General features: G+C 48.6%; 1 protein-coding gene across 1 annotated transcript; it reads left to right on the forward strand.

Annotated features, from left to right (window-relative positions):
• The first annotated feature begins 1,028 nt into the window (after nt 1–1,028).
• Nucleotides 1,029–9,913, forward strand: LOC114023568 (GDNF family receptor alpha-4-like). Its single transcript, XM_027836266.1, is given in 9 exon segments — nt 1,029–1,211; nt 2,492–2,585; nt 3,609–3,905; nt 5,600–5,677; nt 6,834–7,221; nt 7,325–7,434; nt 8,132–8,266; nt 8,411–8,550; nt 9,794–9,913. Coding segments are annotated over 9 exon segments (1,545 nt in total).
• The last annotated feature ends 2,380 nt before the right edge of the window (nt 9,914–12,293 follow it).

Here is a 12,293-nt window from a genome sequence, read left to right on the forward strand (position 1 = left end):
GCCTGCTCCCTCCCCCACCTTGTAGGTCAACGTTTCTGTTGGCATTAATAGTCTGCTCTCCATTCTCTCCCCATTGGGAAAGGGTTGATGAACAGTGACCAAAAGAAGTCCTCAGGAGCATCCTGGCAAATATGTTATTTGGCTATGGATGCCCATTCCGGACACACCACCACAGTTTCCCTTCCTCCTTCACTTCCTCTAGCAGAGCGGAACTTCTCTATCTCCATTTCTCTCCTCCTACGTCTGTCTGTCTGTCTCTCTCGTTTAACTCGGTCTCACTTTCCTTCTCTCACTGGTCTCACCTTAGGTTTGTTTCTTTAACTTTCCTCCTCTGCCTCAGTCTCTCTCCCCTCTCCTTCCTGCCTCTGTCTGTTCATAGAATGTCAGAGTTGGAAAGGACCTCAGTTACATCCATCTAGTTGTATCCCATGACCTAGAACTGAAGCTCTGGGTTTACATAGACTGATTTACTTAATCTTGGGGGTATCATTCACAAACACTCTGTGGCTTTTGCTTCTGGGTGGGGTTTTCCCTAGAAACATCAGTGTTTAGCTCATATTAGCAGAAGAGCCCTCGGCTTCTATGAAAGCACTCAGGCTCACATAACATTAAGTATGGAACTGAAATCAACTATTGAGTTGATATTGACTACAGCACAGGCTTTATTTAACCTGATCAAAAAAATGCAGAGGACTTGTACTCAAGCCCATGAACAGCCAAGGCAACCCTCTTTCCCTTTCGAGTGAATCCCACATCTCCTAGGGACCTATACATCCCTCTAACTTATTACCCTCCCATTGGGGTTCTTGTACAAGGAAAGCTCATTCAGTTGCTAGTACTAAGTGGGAAACAGAACCATCTCCTTTTCCCTGGATCTATATAGTCCACCCAACTCTCAGCTCCCAGTGAAGGATAAAATATGCACTAGCCCCATTAAATTATGGTTCTGTCCATTGCTGCATCTTAGCTTACATCCTCCTTGGTCCAGGAACTCAGTGTTGTCCAAGAATCCCTTCCCCACGCCCGTAATGCTTGCTCCAGGAACGTGTGTCCTCATGCAGACGTGCCTCTCTGGCTCTGTCTCTCATGCCGGCAACTTACAATTAGTCCCAGAGCTCTTCACTACTGTGCTCCTGCCTCCAGGAATCCTAGGAGCCATGGGATCCTCTGATACACATGGTTTCCTGGAGGGCCTTTCTGGCCATGCGGAGGTACAGGCTTCCCTCTAGGAAGCTAGTCTCTGTGTCTGCCCTGTTAGTTTCTCTCTGCTCATCTCAGCGTTGGTCTTTCCCACGTGCAGGTCTTCTGCTCTCCAGCTCTTCTCTTAAAGGTCAAGTCACAGCCAAGGGTATGATTGGCTACATCATACCCTTAATGTGCTGTCAAAGGCAAAGGCACAGAGGTGGCAAATGAATGCTGAATTCAGGGAAGAGCAAACCGACCAGGTGACCCAGAGTGGGTGAATGGAGAGTAATCTGAAATAAGTTTCTCTCTCTCTCTCTCTCTCTTTCTATGGCTCTGATATGTCCTCCCTCCCTTGCTTTCTGTCTGTCTGTCGCTGTCTAGCTCTCTGTCTCTTTCTGTGTCTCTCTCTGTCCTTTTGTGTCTCTATCTTTCTCCTCTCCAGTCTGGCTATCTCTCCCTCAGTTTCATAGGACCTTCAGAAAAGATATGATAGCCTGGATCTCTCAAAGAAGAATACTCCTCCTTCCTATCTTTACTGCTATGCTAGAAACATCTGCTTCACCTTATACTCCATTCATTCATTCAAACATTTCTTGAGTACCTACTGTGTGCACAACCCTGGGTTTAATGCTGAGGAGGAGGCAGAGACATCAACAGGTTCCAGGACCTGACTTCAGGGAGTTCCCAGTCTAGTATTACAGAGACAGGTAACTGTAACACAATGAATCAGAAAGAAAGGGAGCTATTGGCCAGGGTGCCACCTCCTCCAGGTGGCATCTGAAGGGGAGTTTGAAGGAGAGGTTTTATTTTGACTGAGTGGGTGGGGGGATTATTCTGGGTGGAGAAAGACCCATGAGCAAAGACTGCATTATTTTCCATGAAGGTCCCAGAGCAGAGAAAAGTATGGAAAGCGATCCTGGCCCACCCCCTACTCCCTCTCAGCAACATGGGAGTAAGACCTAGTGTCAGAGACTCTCAGAGCAGAAGGGACCTCAGAGGTCACCTCATCCAATCCCTAATGAGATAAGAGCCTCCCTCCCATGTTCTGGGCAAGTGGCCAAGCAGCTTTGGCTCGAAGGTCTCCAGGGATAAGGGAGGGGCTCACCCTCCCTCCACCCCTGAAAAGAGGCCATCCCTTTTCAGGATGGCTCCAAGAGAAAGAAGCCTTTTCCTGACACCATCTTTGAATTTGCTTCTTCCACAAGACAGCCCTTCAAATGCCCTCCCTGAATCATCTTTTCTCCCAGCTAAAACCCCATGTTCCTTCAATTCCTGCCTTTTAAAAAAACCTGATCTCTGATTTCAGAGTGAGCTCCTGGGAAGGAACTTCCTTAATCAATGCAAACCAACATCTTTTCTGCAACCTGGAGTCTCAAGGAGTTGCGTGAGAGCAATGAGAGGTCGAGTGACTTGTACAAGGTCACGTAGACAGTGCAGGGGGCTTCATTGCCCTATATTCAATACTATACCTGGTCTCTATCAGTTCTTTGCATGGGTTGCTCTCCAGTCTTTCACCCATCCTGACGGCTTTGCTCTGGGTAGGCCACAGCTTTTAATGTCCTTCCTTTAATGGACACAATGCTCCATATATGATCTGGCCAAACTCTGTATAGAGTACAATATGGCCCTCATTTTCTGCATCTTGGACAATGCTTATATTATGGAGACACTTGGATCAGTATAGATGGTCCATCTGAGAACAAATGCTGGTTTCTGTAGCTCACATCTTCTAGGCATACGTTGGTGGGTTGGTGGGTGGATGGGGAGGGAGATGTCACTGCCCTGGTCATCTCCTTCCTGACTCTACCCCCAGATTTTTCCTGGAAATGCTCATTGTTATTTCCCCTCCCCCCATCACTTATGCACACCCCAAACATGGCCTGTCCAGCTGGTCCAGCCATCTTTCCTTCTGTTTCTTCATCATACTAGGGGCTCATCAAGAGTAGGATCCTACTTCTCCCCCTAAACTGAAATGTTCTTGTGAATTGGTTCTATCCCCCCTTGATACTAAGGACATGGGCAAGAAGGTGTGGGGGGGAAAACCCTGTGGAGAGACCATTTTCTTTTTTTTTTTCCTTTAGGCAATTGGGGTTAAGTGACTCACCCAGGGTCACACTGCTACTAAGTGTCAAGTATTTGGTCTGAGGCCAGATTTGAACTCAGGTCCTCCTGACTTCAGGGCTGGTGCTGTATCCACTGCACCACCTCGCTGCCCTGAGAGACCATTTTCAATGAGAATAGTAGTGTCAGTAGAAGAATTGGTCAGGCCTAAGGGAAAGAGACTGGTTGAGTGGGTCTGCCTTTTTGGTGCTAACTAATCTCTCCTCTCCTCTTCTCTCCTTCCCACTCCCCTCTCCCTGTCTATCTGTTGTGTGTCTCTCCCACTCTTGCTTTCCTCATCTTTTTTCTTCTCTCTTCCACAGAGGCCTTTTTGGGGTATGATTCTCTGAGCCCAGAGAGGGATCAGGACTGCCTGAGAGCCAGTGAGCATTGTGCCCGGGATGCCGGCTGCAGTGCCCGGCTTCGCACCCTTCGCCAGTGTGTGGCAGGAGATGGTGCAGCCAAGCTGGGGCCTGGTGCCCAAAGTCAATGCCAGAGCACAGTCCAAGCTCTGCTGTCCAGCAGTCTCTATGGCTGCCAATGTCGGCGGGGCATGAAACGGGAGAAGGACTGCCTGGGAGTGTACTGGAGCCTGCGTCATACCCTCCCACAAGGTCAGTGTGGGCCAGTCCCCTGCTTCTATACCTGGAAGGTCAGTGTGGGTCAGTGGGACCTCTGCCTCTGGAGATCCCTGGCCCCACCATCGTTTTCCTCTACTCCTTCCCTGGAGTGGCAGCTATTTATCCTGATCCCACACGTTGCCTACTTCTTGCTCTTAAAATGGGCTCATTCCCTCTCAGGCCATTCCCTACCCCTGCTCGCCTTTCTCCTCCATTCATTCTGGCCAAACACATGAGCACTGCCTTCAGGAAACCTGTTCTCATTAAGCCCCTCCCCTCTTCATTTTCTTCCATACCAAATTCCTTCCCTCTCTTATTTCTCTCTGTCTGCCCAGCCCTATGCTTAGCTACCTTGTAGAAGATTTAGAGATGGAACAGATCCAAGGTTACCCTCAGGGAGCTCACAGTCAGGGGGACAGAGGAGGAGCAGACCCCCCCCCCCCGGCCGTGCCTTCAGGGAACTTGCTTTTGGGAGTGGGGTGGGGAACAGAAGGGGAGAAGATCTGGGACCTGCCTGTTGGAGACCTTACAATCTTGGTCACATGAGAAACAGAATGGAAAACTATATCTGTCCTGGAGATCTGTCTTCAAGAGTTTGAAATGCTGTCACATGGAAGAGGGATTAGAATTGTTTTGCTTTGCCCTGGAAGGCAGAAACAGGAACAATGATAATAACTATCCTTCATATAGCTTTTAATACACTTTATGTTTGATCATTTGAGCCTTCCAACAGCCCTGTGATTGATAAAGTTCTAAAAGTATCATCATCCCTATGTTATAGATGAGGCCACTGAGGCTCAGAAAAGTTAAGTGACTTATCTATGGCCAAACAGCTACTAAGTGTTAGTGGTGGAATTGCAACCCAGGTCTTTCCTGATGCCCAGTCCAGCACTTTATGCCTCTCCAGTGGAGACTGGGAGTTTCAGAAAGGGAGATTTTGTCTCCATGTAAAGACAAACATTTTGAAAATGAGAGCTATCCAACGTATTGTCTTAGGAAGTAGTAAGTTTCCTGTCTCTTGAGCTCTCCAAGCAGAGACGAGTAACCACTTGTAAGGGATGTTGTTATAATTAGACTAGATGCCTGCTGAGGTCCATGCCTGCTTGAGGACTCTTCCATTCTGGGAGCTAGTGACTCTGAAGGTAGTATTCTTTACATTACACTTTGAGGTGAGACATCCCAGTAGAGATGGATGGTCTAGAGAGAAGAGGGATGATGAATGAGCCTTGAGGGGTACCCACATTTAGGAAGTGGGAAGAAGAAGATGAACCAGTAAAGAAAACAAAGAAGGATGTAGGAAGTCATTGCCTTAGGAAGAAAATAAAGATAAGACCTTCTGCCCACATCTCAGAAATGAAAGGAGTGAGCATCTAGGAATAGAGTTGTCAATAATTGCCACATGCTGCAGTGAGGTCAAGGATGAGGACTGAGAAGAGCCTATTGGATTGATACACCTTCCTTTCAACACATTCAGGAATGTATTGGGATTGAATGTTCTCCTGCTAAGTCCATAGGTGTCCAGACTCCAGGGTGGGGTGCGGGGAATCAGAGCTCTGATAAAGGTGAAGGATAATGGCAACAGGAGGACAGAATTGGGTGGGGGGAGGCAAGACACACTATAGCCTCAGAAGTTCAGAAATCTCTCTTTCCTCATCTCTCTATCTCTCTTCCCTCCTTCCCACCATGAATCCAAGAAATGATGCTAGAAAGCTCCCCCTATGAGCCTTTCATTAGAGGCCTTGACTACGTTGGATTGGCAGCTATTACAGCAGGTATGTACCCCACCAAAGCCCTTAACCATGCCTGAGAACCTAAAAACCTCCAGTCTCCTCCATTTGGAATCAGCCTCCCTTCACAGATCCCCCCCCCCCCCCCAACAACTTTCTCCAGGGCTACCAAGTTCCAGGCAGCACCAAGCTTTCCTCAGGCCACTGATGAGGGAACTCTTCTGTCCTGGAAGGCCAAACACCCTTGTTCCTCCTATCCTGGTCTTTTGCCAGGGGCCTGGGGCACTTCAGGCAGTCAAAGTTACATGAGGGAACCCTGAGTTCCAATTTGGCCTCAGACACTTACTGGATGTGTGACCTTTAAAGTGTGCAAATCCTTTAACCTTTATCTGCTTCAGTAAAATGGGGATAATAACAGCACTTACTTCTTAAGGTTGTTATGAGAATCCAATGGGATAATATTTGTAAAACGCTTAGCATAGTGCTTAGCACAGATAGGTGATATATAAAAATGCTTCTTCCCTCCTCTCATCACTGCTCTGCGATCTCTTCACAGTGATGGAGCCAGGGAGAGCCAGGTAGAACCAGGGTTGGGGAAAGACAGTCTGCTTGGGGGATTTTTCTCTTTGTATTATTCATTAAAAAGAATCTGTCTTTTGGATTTTCTAGCCTAGTTCTTAGCCTCTTTTGGTGCCACAGGTCCCTTTATCAGTCTGGTGAAGCTTAGGGACCCCTTTCTGGAATGATGCTTTTAAGTGCATAAAATACATAGGATTACAAAGGAAAGCAAGCATATTGAAATACTGTAATTAAAATGTTTTTTTAAACACCAGGTTAATGAATCTCAAGTTAAGAAACCCTGATCTAAGAGTTGGGATATATGTTTGGCTATCCACTTTTGGGGGAATAATGTGTCTTTCACATGAGCTCGTTACCTGACTTGTGCGTGATTTGCCTTACTGGCAGCCGCGACAACCCGCTGTCGGAGTTGTTCACCACATTTTAGCCATCCTGGGTATTCTTCCCTGTTCCAAACGTTAGTCGTTTGAAAATGTTATTCCTCTCCAGCTCCACTCCCGGCCCACACTAGTAGGACGAAGCCTGCTGCCCTGGAGCAAGAGGCCCCGGGGCCGGCTTTTCGGGAGAGGGGCGAGGGCGGATTATAAAGCTGGCCTCGCTCTGTCCCCACCTTTCCCCCCAGGGTCCGAGGGCGAGAGCCTGTCCCCGCGAGGCAACCGCTGCCTGGACGCGGCCAAGGCTTGCAACGTGAACGGGCTGTGCCAGCGGCTGCGCGCGGACTACGCGGCCCTATGCCTGAGGGCCGGGACCCGCGGCTGCCCCCGCCCCCGCCGCCACCGGGCCCTGCGCCGCTTCTTCGACCGGGTCCGGCCAGCGCTCAGCCACGCGCTGCTCTTCTGCCCCTGCGGGCCCGGGGACGCGGCATGCGCCGAGCGCCGCAGGCAGACCATCGTCCCTGCGTGCTCCTACGGCCCCGGCCCCAGCCCCGGGCCTCGCACCGCCCCCGCCGCCGCTGTCCAGCCCAACTGCCTGGCGCCGCTGGACGCCTGCCGCCGGGGCTACGTGTGCAGGTGAGCCGGGGCGGGCGAGGGCAGAGAGAACACGGCGCGGCCCCAGTGAGGTCCGCGGAGCGCGGCCAGCACAGAGCCCAACGCTGTCCTCCGCCCCCACCAGATCCCGTTTGGCCGAGTTCCAAGCAGCCTGCCAGCCATCCCTGCTCACCCCCAGTGGATGCATCCACGAGGATTCCCTCAGCTGCCTATGGGCCTACACTGGCATTCTGGGTATGAGCTGGCAGTGTCTACACAGGCATCCTGGATCTAGGGAGGGAGATTAATTTACATGGGTGACCTGGGTACAAGAAGGAGGTGGCATCTACAGCAGCCTCCAGGATAAAGGGAGGGTAGAATACCCTTAGAGAGCCTTGTTGGGGGTGAGGATGGCTAGGGAGCAGAGTGCTTCCGCTGACTCCATAGGTTTGGGAGTTCTGACTGCATCTCCACAGCCTTCTTGTTGTATATGGGAACTGAGTATCTATGAGGGCAGGCTAGGTAAAGGATATGTGATTACCTAGGCTCTGTGCATAACACCATCTCCAGAGGCCTGCTGGATATGAGGAGGGGAGGATGTCTACACAGCAAAATGGTTATTGGAAAGGGGGAATTTACATGGGTGTCCTGAACACAAGTGGGTGTCCATCCTAAGCATGGGGATGAGTGCATTCTATTGAGTGGCCTGGGAGGGTCCTCCCTGAATAAGCATCCTGGGGGTTAAAAGGATGGGGACACTGGGCATCTACAGAGTTTTTATGTGTTTGAGGATGCTTATGGGTGACCACTGAAGATGCAGGGGGAGAGTATCTATTCAGGCATCCTGGATATAGAGAGTGGGGCACCTACAGGGTCATCCTGGGTGTGAGGAAGAGGTGTCTTAGGTGTAAGGAAAAGCAGCTGTCTTGGGCCTTTTTTTTTCCCTTTGCAGGGACCCCCATCACACCCAACTATGTGGACAATGTAAGCACTGCTGTGGCACCTTGGTGTAGCTGCAGCTCCAGTGGGAACAGGCTTGAAGAATGTGAGACCTTCTTGGGGCTGTTTGTGGGGAACCCTTGTCTTCGTAAGTGTTTGGAGCCTAGAGGTGGGGGCTGGGGGATGGAACAGAAGCAGAGGAGACAAAAGAGACTGGGGATGATGGGGGACAGAACAGAAGGCAGATGGGGAAGAAGCTGGTTTAGATCCTGCCCATCTTCTTTCTCACTAGAAAATGCTATCCTGGCTTTTGGCAACCAGACAGCCCTAAGCTGGGGCCCCTCTGTTTTTCCACCTGGAACATACCTGCAGAAATCCCCTGGTCCTGGGCAAAGCCTCTTCAACCAACTGAAGCCCACCCAACCCACCCAGGTATGAATTTTCTCTCCAGGCCTCAAGCACCCCCAGACTGAGCTCCTCTCCCTCTTCAAAGAATTACCTTGTTCCCAAGCAGCCTGAAACCCTCAAATTGCAGCCCACCCCAAACCAGAGCTGACCTTTTACTTGGGAAGCCTCAACTCCTTCTGTATAGGGAAGTAGCTTTCCCAAACACACATCCAACCTTTGTGAGGAGAGAACGCGTGCGCGCGCGCACACACACACACACACACACACACACACAAGCTTCTCATATTATCCTCCTTTTGATTTATTTCAACCAAAACTTGTTAACCATTCACTATTTGCAAGGCTCTGTGCTCCTCCTGGGGTCACAAACATGCAAATGACAGTGTCCCTGCCCTGAAGAGCTTACAATCTAATAGGCAGCACATGACATGCAGATAAATGTAATACAAGGGAGACGGTGATGGAAAATACGAGCCCTTCCTTAATCTGCCCCTCCCCCCCACGCCCTCATCTGTCTTTTCAGATCAATCTCAAGTTAGTTCTACTTACACACATTATATCCTAGCCTGACTAGTTCTGACTTCTTTTTTTTTAAATTAATTTATTTTTAGTTTTCAACAATAATTTCTATAAGCTTTTGAGTTTTGCATTTTCTCCCCCTCCCTCCTAACCTCCCTCCCCAAGATGGCGTGCAATCCGACATAGGCTTTACATCTACATTCCTATTGAACACATTTTCTTATTAGTAATGCTGTAAAGAAGAATTAGTGGTTCTAACTTCGTATCCTCTTACCCCCATCATACCTATCTCCGGCATCCAAGACCCTGGACAGATCTGGAATTCATTGCCTCATTCTCCTCTTTTTTTTTTTTTTTTTGGCTAGGCAATGGGGTTAAGTGACTTGCCCGGGGTCACACAGCCAGTTAACTGTTATGTGTCCGAGGCCAGATTTAAACTCAAGTCCTCCTGACTCCAGGGCCGGTGCTCTATCCACTGCACCACCTAGCTGCCCCTCATTGCCTCATTCTCAAAGCTCATTTTGTCCACCACTTTCTATGGGAAGGCTTTTCTGCTCCCAGAACTGTTAGTGCTTCCTCCTCAAATGACCTGGTTTTTACGTAACTGTATCCATGTCATACCTTCTTCTCCAGAGTGTAAACACTTTGAGGATAAGACCTGTTTTTTGTTTTTGTCTTTGCAACCCCAGGGGCTTGCCCATGGTAGACACTTAACAAGTGTTTGATTGAACTTCTCTCTTCCTTGTAGGTATCAGGCGAAGGCAGGCCTTCCACTGGGTGTTCTCCAAGGCTTTGGGGGGCTCAAGGCTTGACCCTCCCTAGGGATCAACTGCTTTTTACAGCCCTGGCTCTCTGGTTCCTGCCTTGACTAGGACAGCAGGCAGAAGACAGAATGAGTGATCCTGTTTGTATCCATTCTTTTCCAGTGGGGTGGTAACAGTGGGAATCTGAATCAAAGAGAAGTAGGGACCTAGGGGGTCACCCTTGAGCTGGTCACAACTCTCCCTAACCTCAGACCCCTGCTGGTCTGTGACCTTTGCAGCCATTATCTCTTGATCTAGTACAGAGATGAAGGACTGGGGGACTATGGGGAATGACTCAGAGAGCAGAGTCCCATCCTAGAGACTACTGGACCTGAAATGCTCCAAAACACTTGCCTCCTAGCCTGGGGGCTGGCCTTGAACCTTGGGATCTGAGCTCTAAGGTATCTAGAAAATTTAAGACACTTTGAGGACAGGGACTGGCATAGAGTACTTGATACACTGCTCATCAATTGATAGGTTGGTGGGATTTTAGAAATGGAAGGAACTTTGGAGATCATAGAATCCAACTTTTTCACTGATGGAAGAAATTATGACCTCTGGCTTTGGTATAATGCAAAGAGCTGTGGACAGTCAGGAGACCTAGGCTAAGTATCAGCCTTACCTTTCATTAGCTGTGTGATCTTGGGCAAGTCATCTTGGCCTCAATTTCCTCATCTTTAAAATGGAGATAACTTTACATGACATCCAAGGCCTGCACTCAGCTCTATAGTCCTCTGATCGAATAACAATTCCCACTTCACAGGACTGTTGGGAGGAAAGTACTTTGTAAACATTAAAGCCCTATAGAAAACACAGCTATTTTGATCCTATTGGGAGTAGAGTGGTGGGACAGCATGCTGGTATACGGCATCAAGAGGCAATTGCACAAATAGAGGACTGGGGATGCAGGTCTAGACAATAGTGACCCTGAAAAAAGACCCTGGGGTTTTAGTAGAGTCACTGCAAGTCAGCCGTGTGACATGGCAGACAAAAAAAACGCTACTTCCATCCTAGCTGCATTAAGGGGGCACACAGCCTCCAGAACAAAGGTGGGGGTGGCCCCACTGGGCTCAGCCCTGATGGCATCCCTCTACCCCTATCTGGAGGAGGGTATTGGATTCTGGGCACAACATGTTAAGAAAGACATTGATGAGCTAGAAGATGTGTAAAGGAGGGTGACCAGGACTGACTTGGAAAAGGGATTCCATTTATTCTGCTTGTTTTCAGAAGGTAGAATTAGGAGAGGGGGGCAGGGGAAAAGGGGAGGCAGATTTCAGCAGGAAAAATGAATTATCCTGGCCACTAAAAAAAGGAAAGGGCTACTGTAATAGCTATAATATTGTAAAAGGTGTTCTTTATCACTGCACAATTTTAAAGCATAGGCCAGATGACCACCTGTGTGGGGTGTTTTAGAAAAGACCTCTGTTTAGGGACCGGTTGTACTAGAGATCCCTGAGGTCTCTTCCAAGTGGGAGAGGTGGTGACTGATTGGGTGAGGAGGAGCCGCCTGCCTCCTTTCCAAGGCAACTTCTGTGAAGGGTGTGGGATGGAGAGGAAAGGGAAAGCAGAGGGCTGAAAGGTGGGGCAGGGAAGAAGTATGGGCACTAATACAGTGAAGGGGGTTGGAATGTAGTAGAGGACTTGTCATTTTTTAATTTGTTCTAGGAGTTTATTTTTTGGGGGGTTATTTTTAATTTTTATTATTTTTAAAGCACCAGGACTTTTTTGTTCTTTGCTTTTAAGTTTCAAATTTGGGGACTATTTTCTTTAAATAAGGAAAATAAACAAAAACCTTAGCACTTAATAAGGTAGAATCAAATTAATTGAGACAACAAACGATAGATTCAATGCTGGTCCACCTGACGTAGATTTCATTTCATTTCATTAGTGCTTTAATGTGCTTTCCTCAGAACAGCCACATCATATGATCAGTGCCATGGTTATTATCCCCATTCACTGATGGGGCAATTGAGACCCAGGGAAGGGTAGTGATTTGCTCTGTGACCAAGTGAGTCATGGCAGGAACCAGGACTCATCTTTACTCTTTCTACCATATTGGGCTATCCCTTTAAGGCTTGGACCTTTCTTCATCTCTCTCACACTCTCCAGCCCCCTTCTGAATGATCACACATGGGCACCGAAACTCACCTGCCCGAAGGCAGGATTCCTTGAGCATTGGTGGCAATTCCTTGTACATGGGGGACTTCTAAGTTCACTTACCCATGTTCTCTGTCTCTCTGTCTCTTTTCCTCAGTCTCTGTTTATTTTTCTCTGTCTCTCCCCCTTCCACACACATAGTGCTTCTTATTCCAGGTGGGGGGAGGCAGTCATGCTACCGAGGGCAGCCTTGGGGAAATAGTTAAGAGCGAACTTTTGTCTTGTGTTTATTATGTGCCAGGCACTGTGCTAAGTGCTTGTACTCATAATCTCATCTGATTATCACAA

This window comes from Vombatus ursinus, unplaced genomic scaffold (genome assembly GCF_900497805.2).
Source record: "Vombatus ursinus unplaced genomic scaffold, bare-nosed wombat genome assembly UNPS02014818.1, whole genome shotgun sequence".
Lineage (NCBI taxonomy): Eukaryota > Metazoa > Chordata > Mammalia > Diprotodontia > Vombatidae > Vombatus > Vombatus ursinus.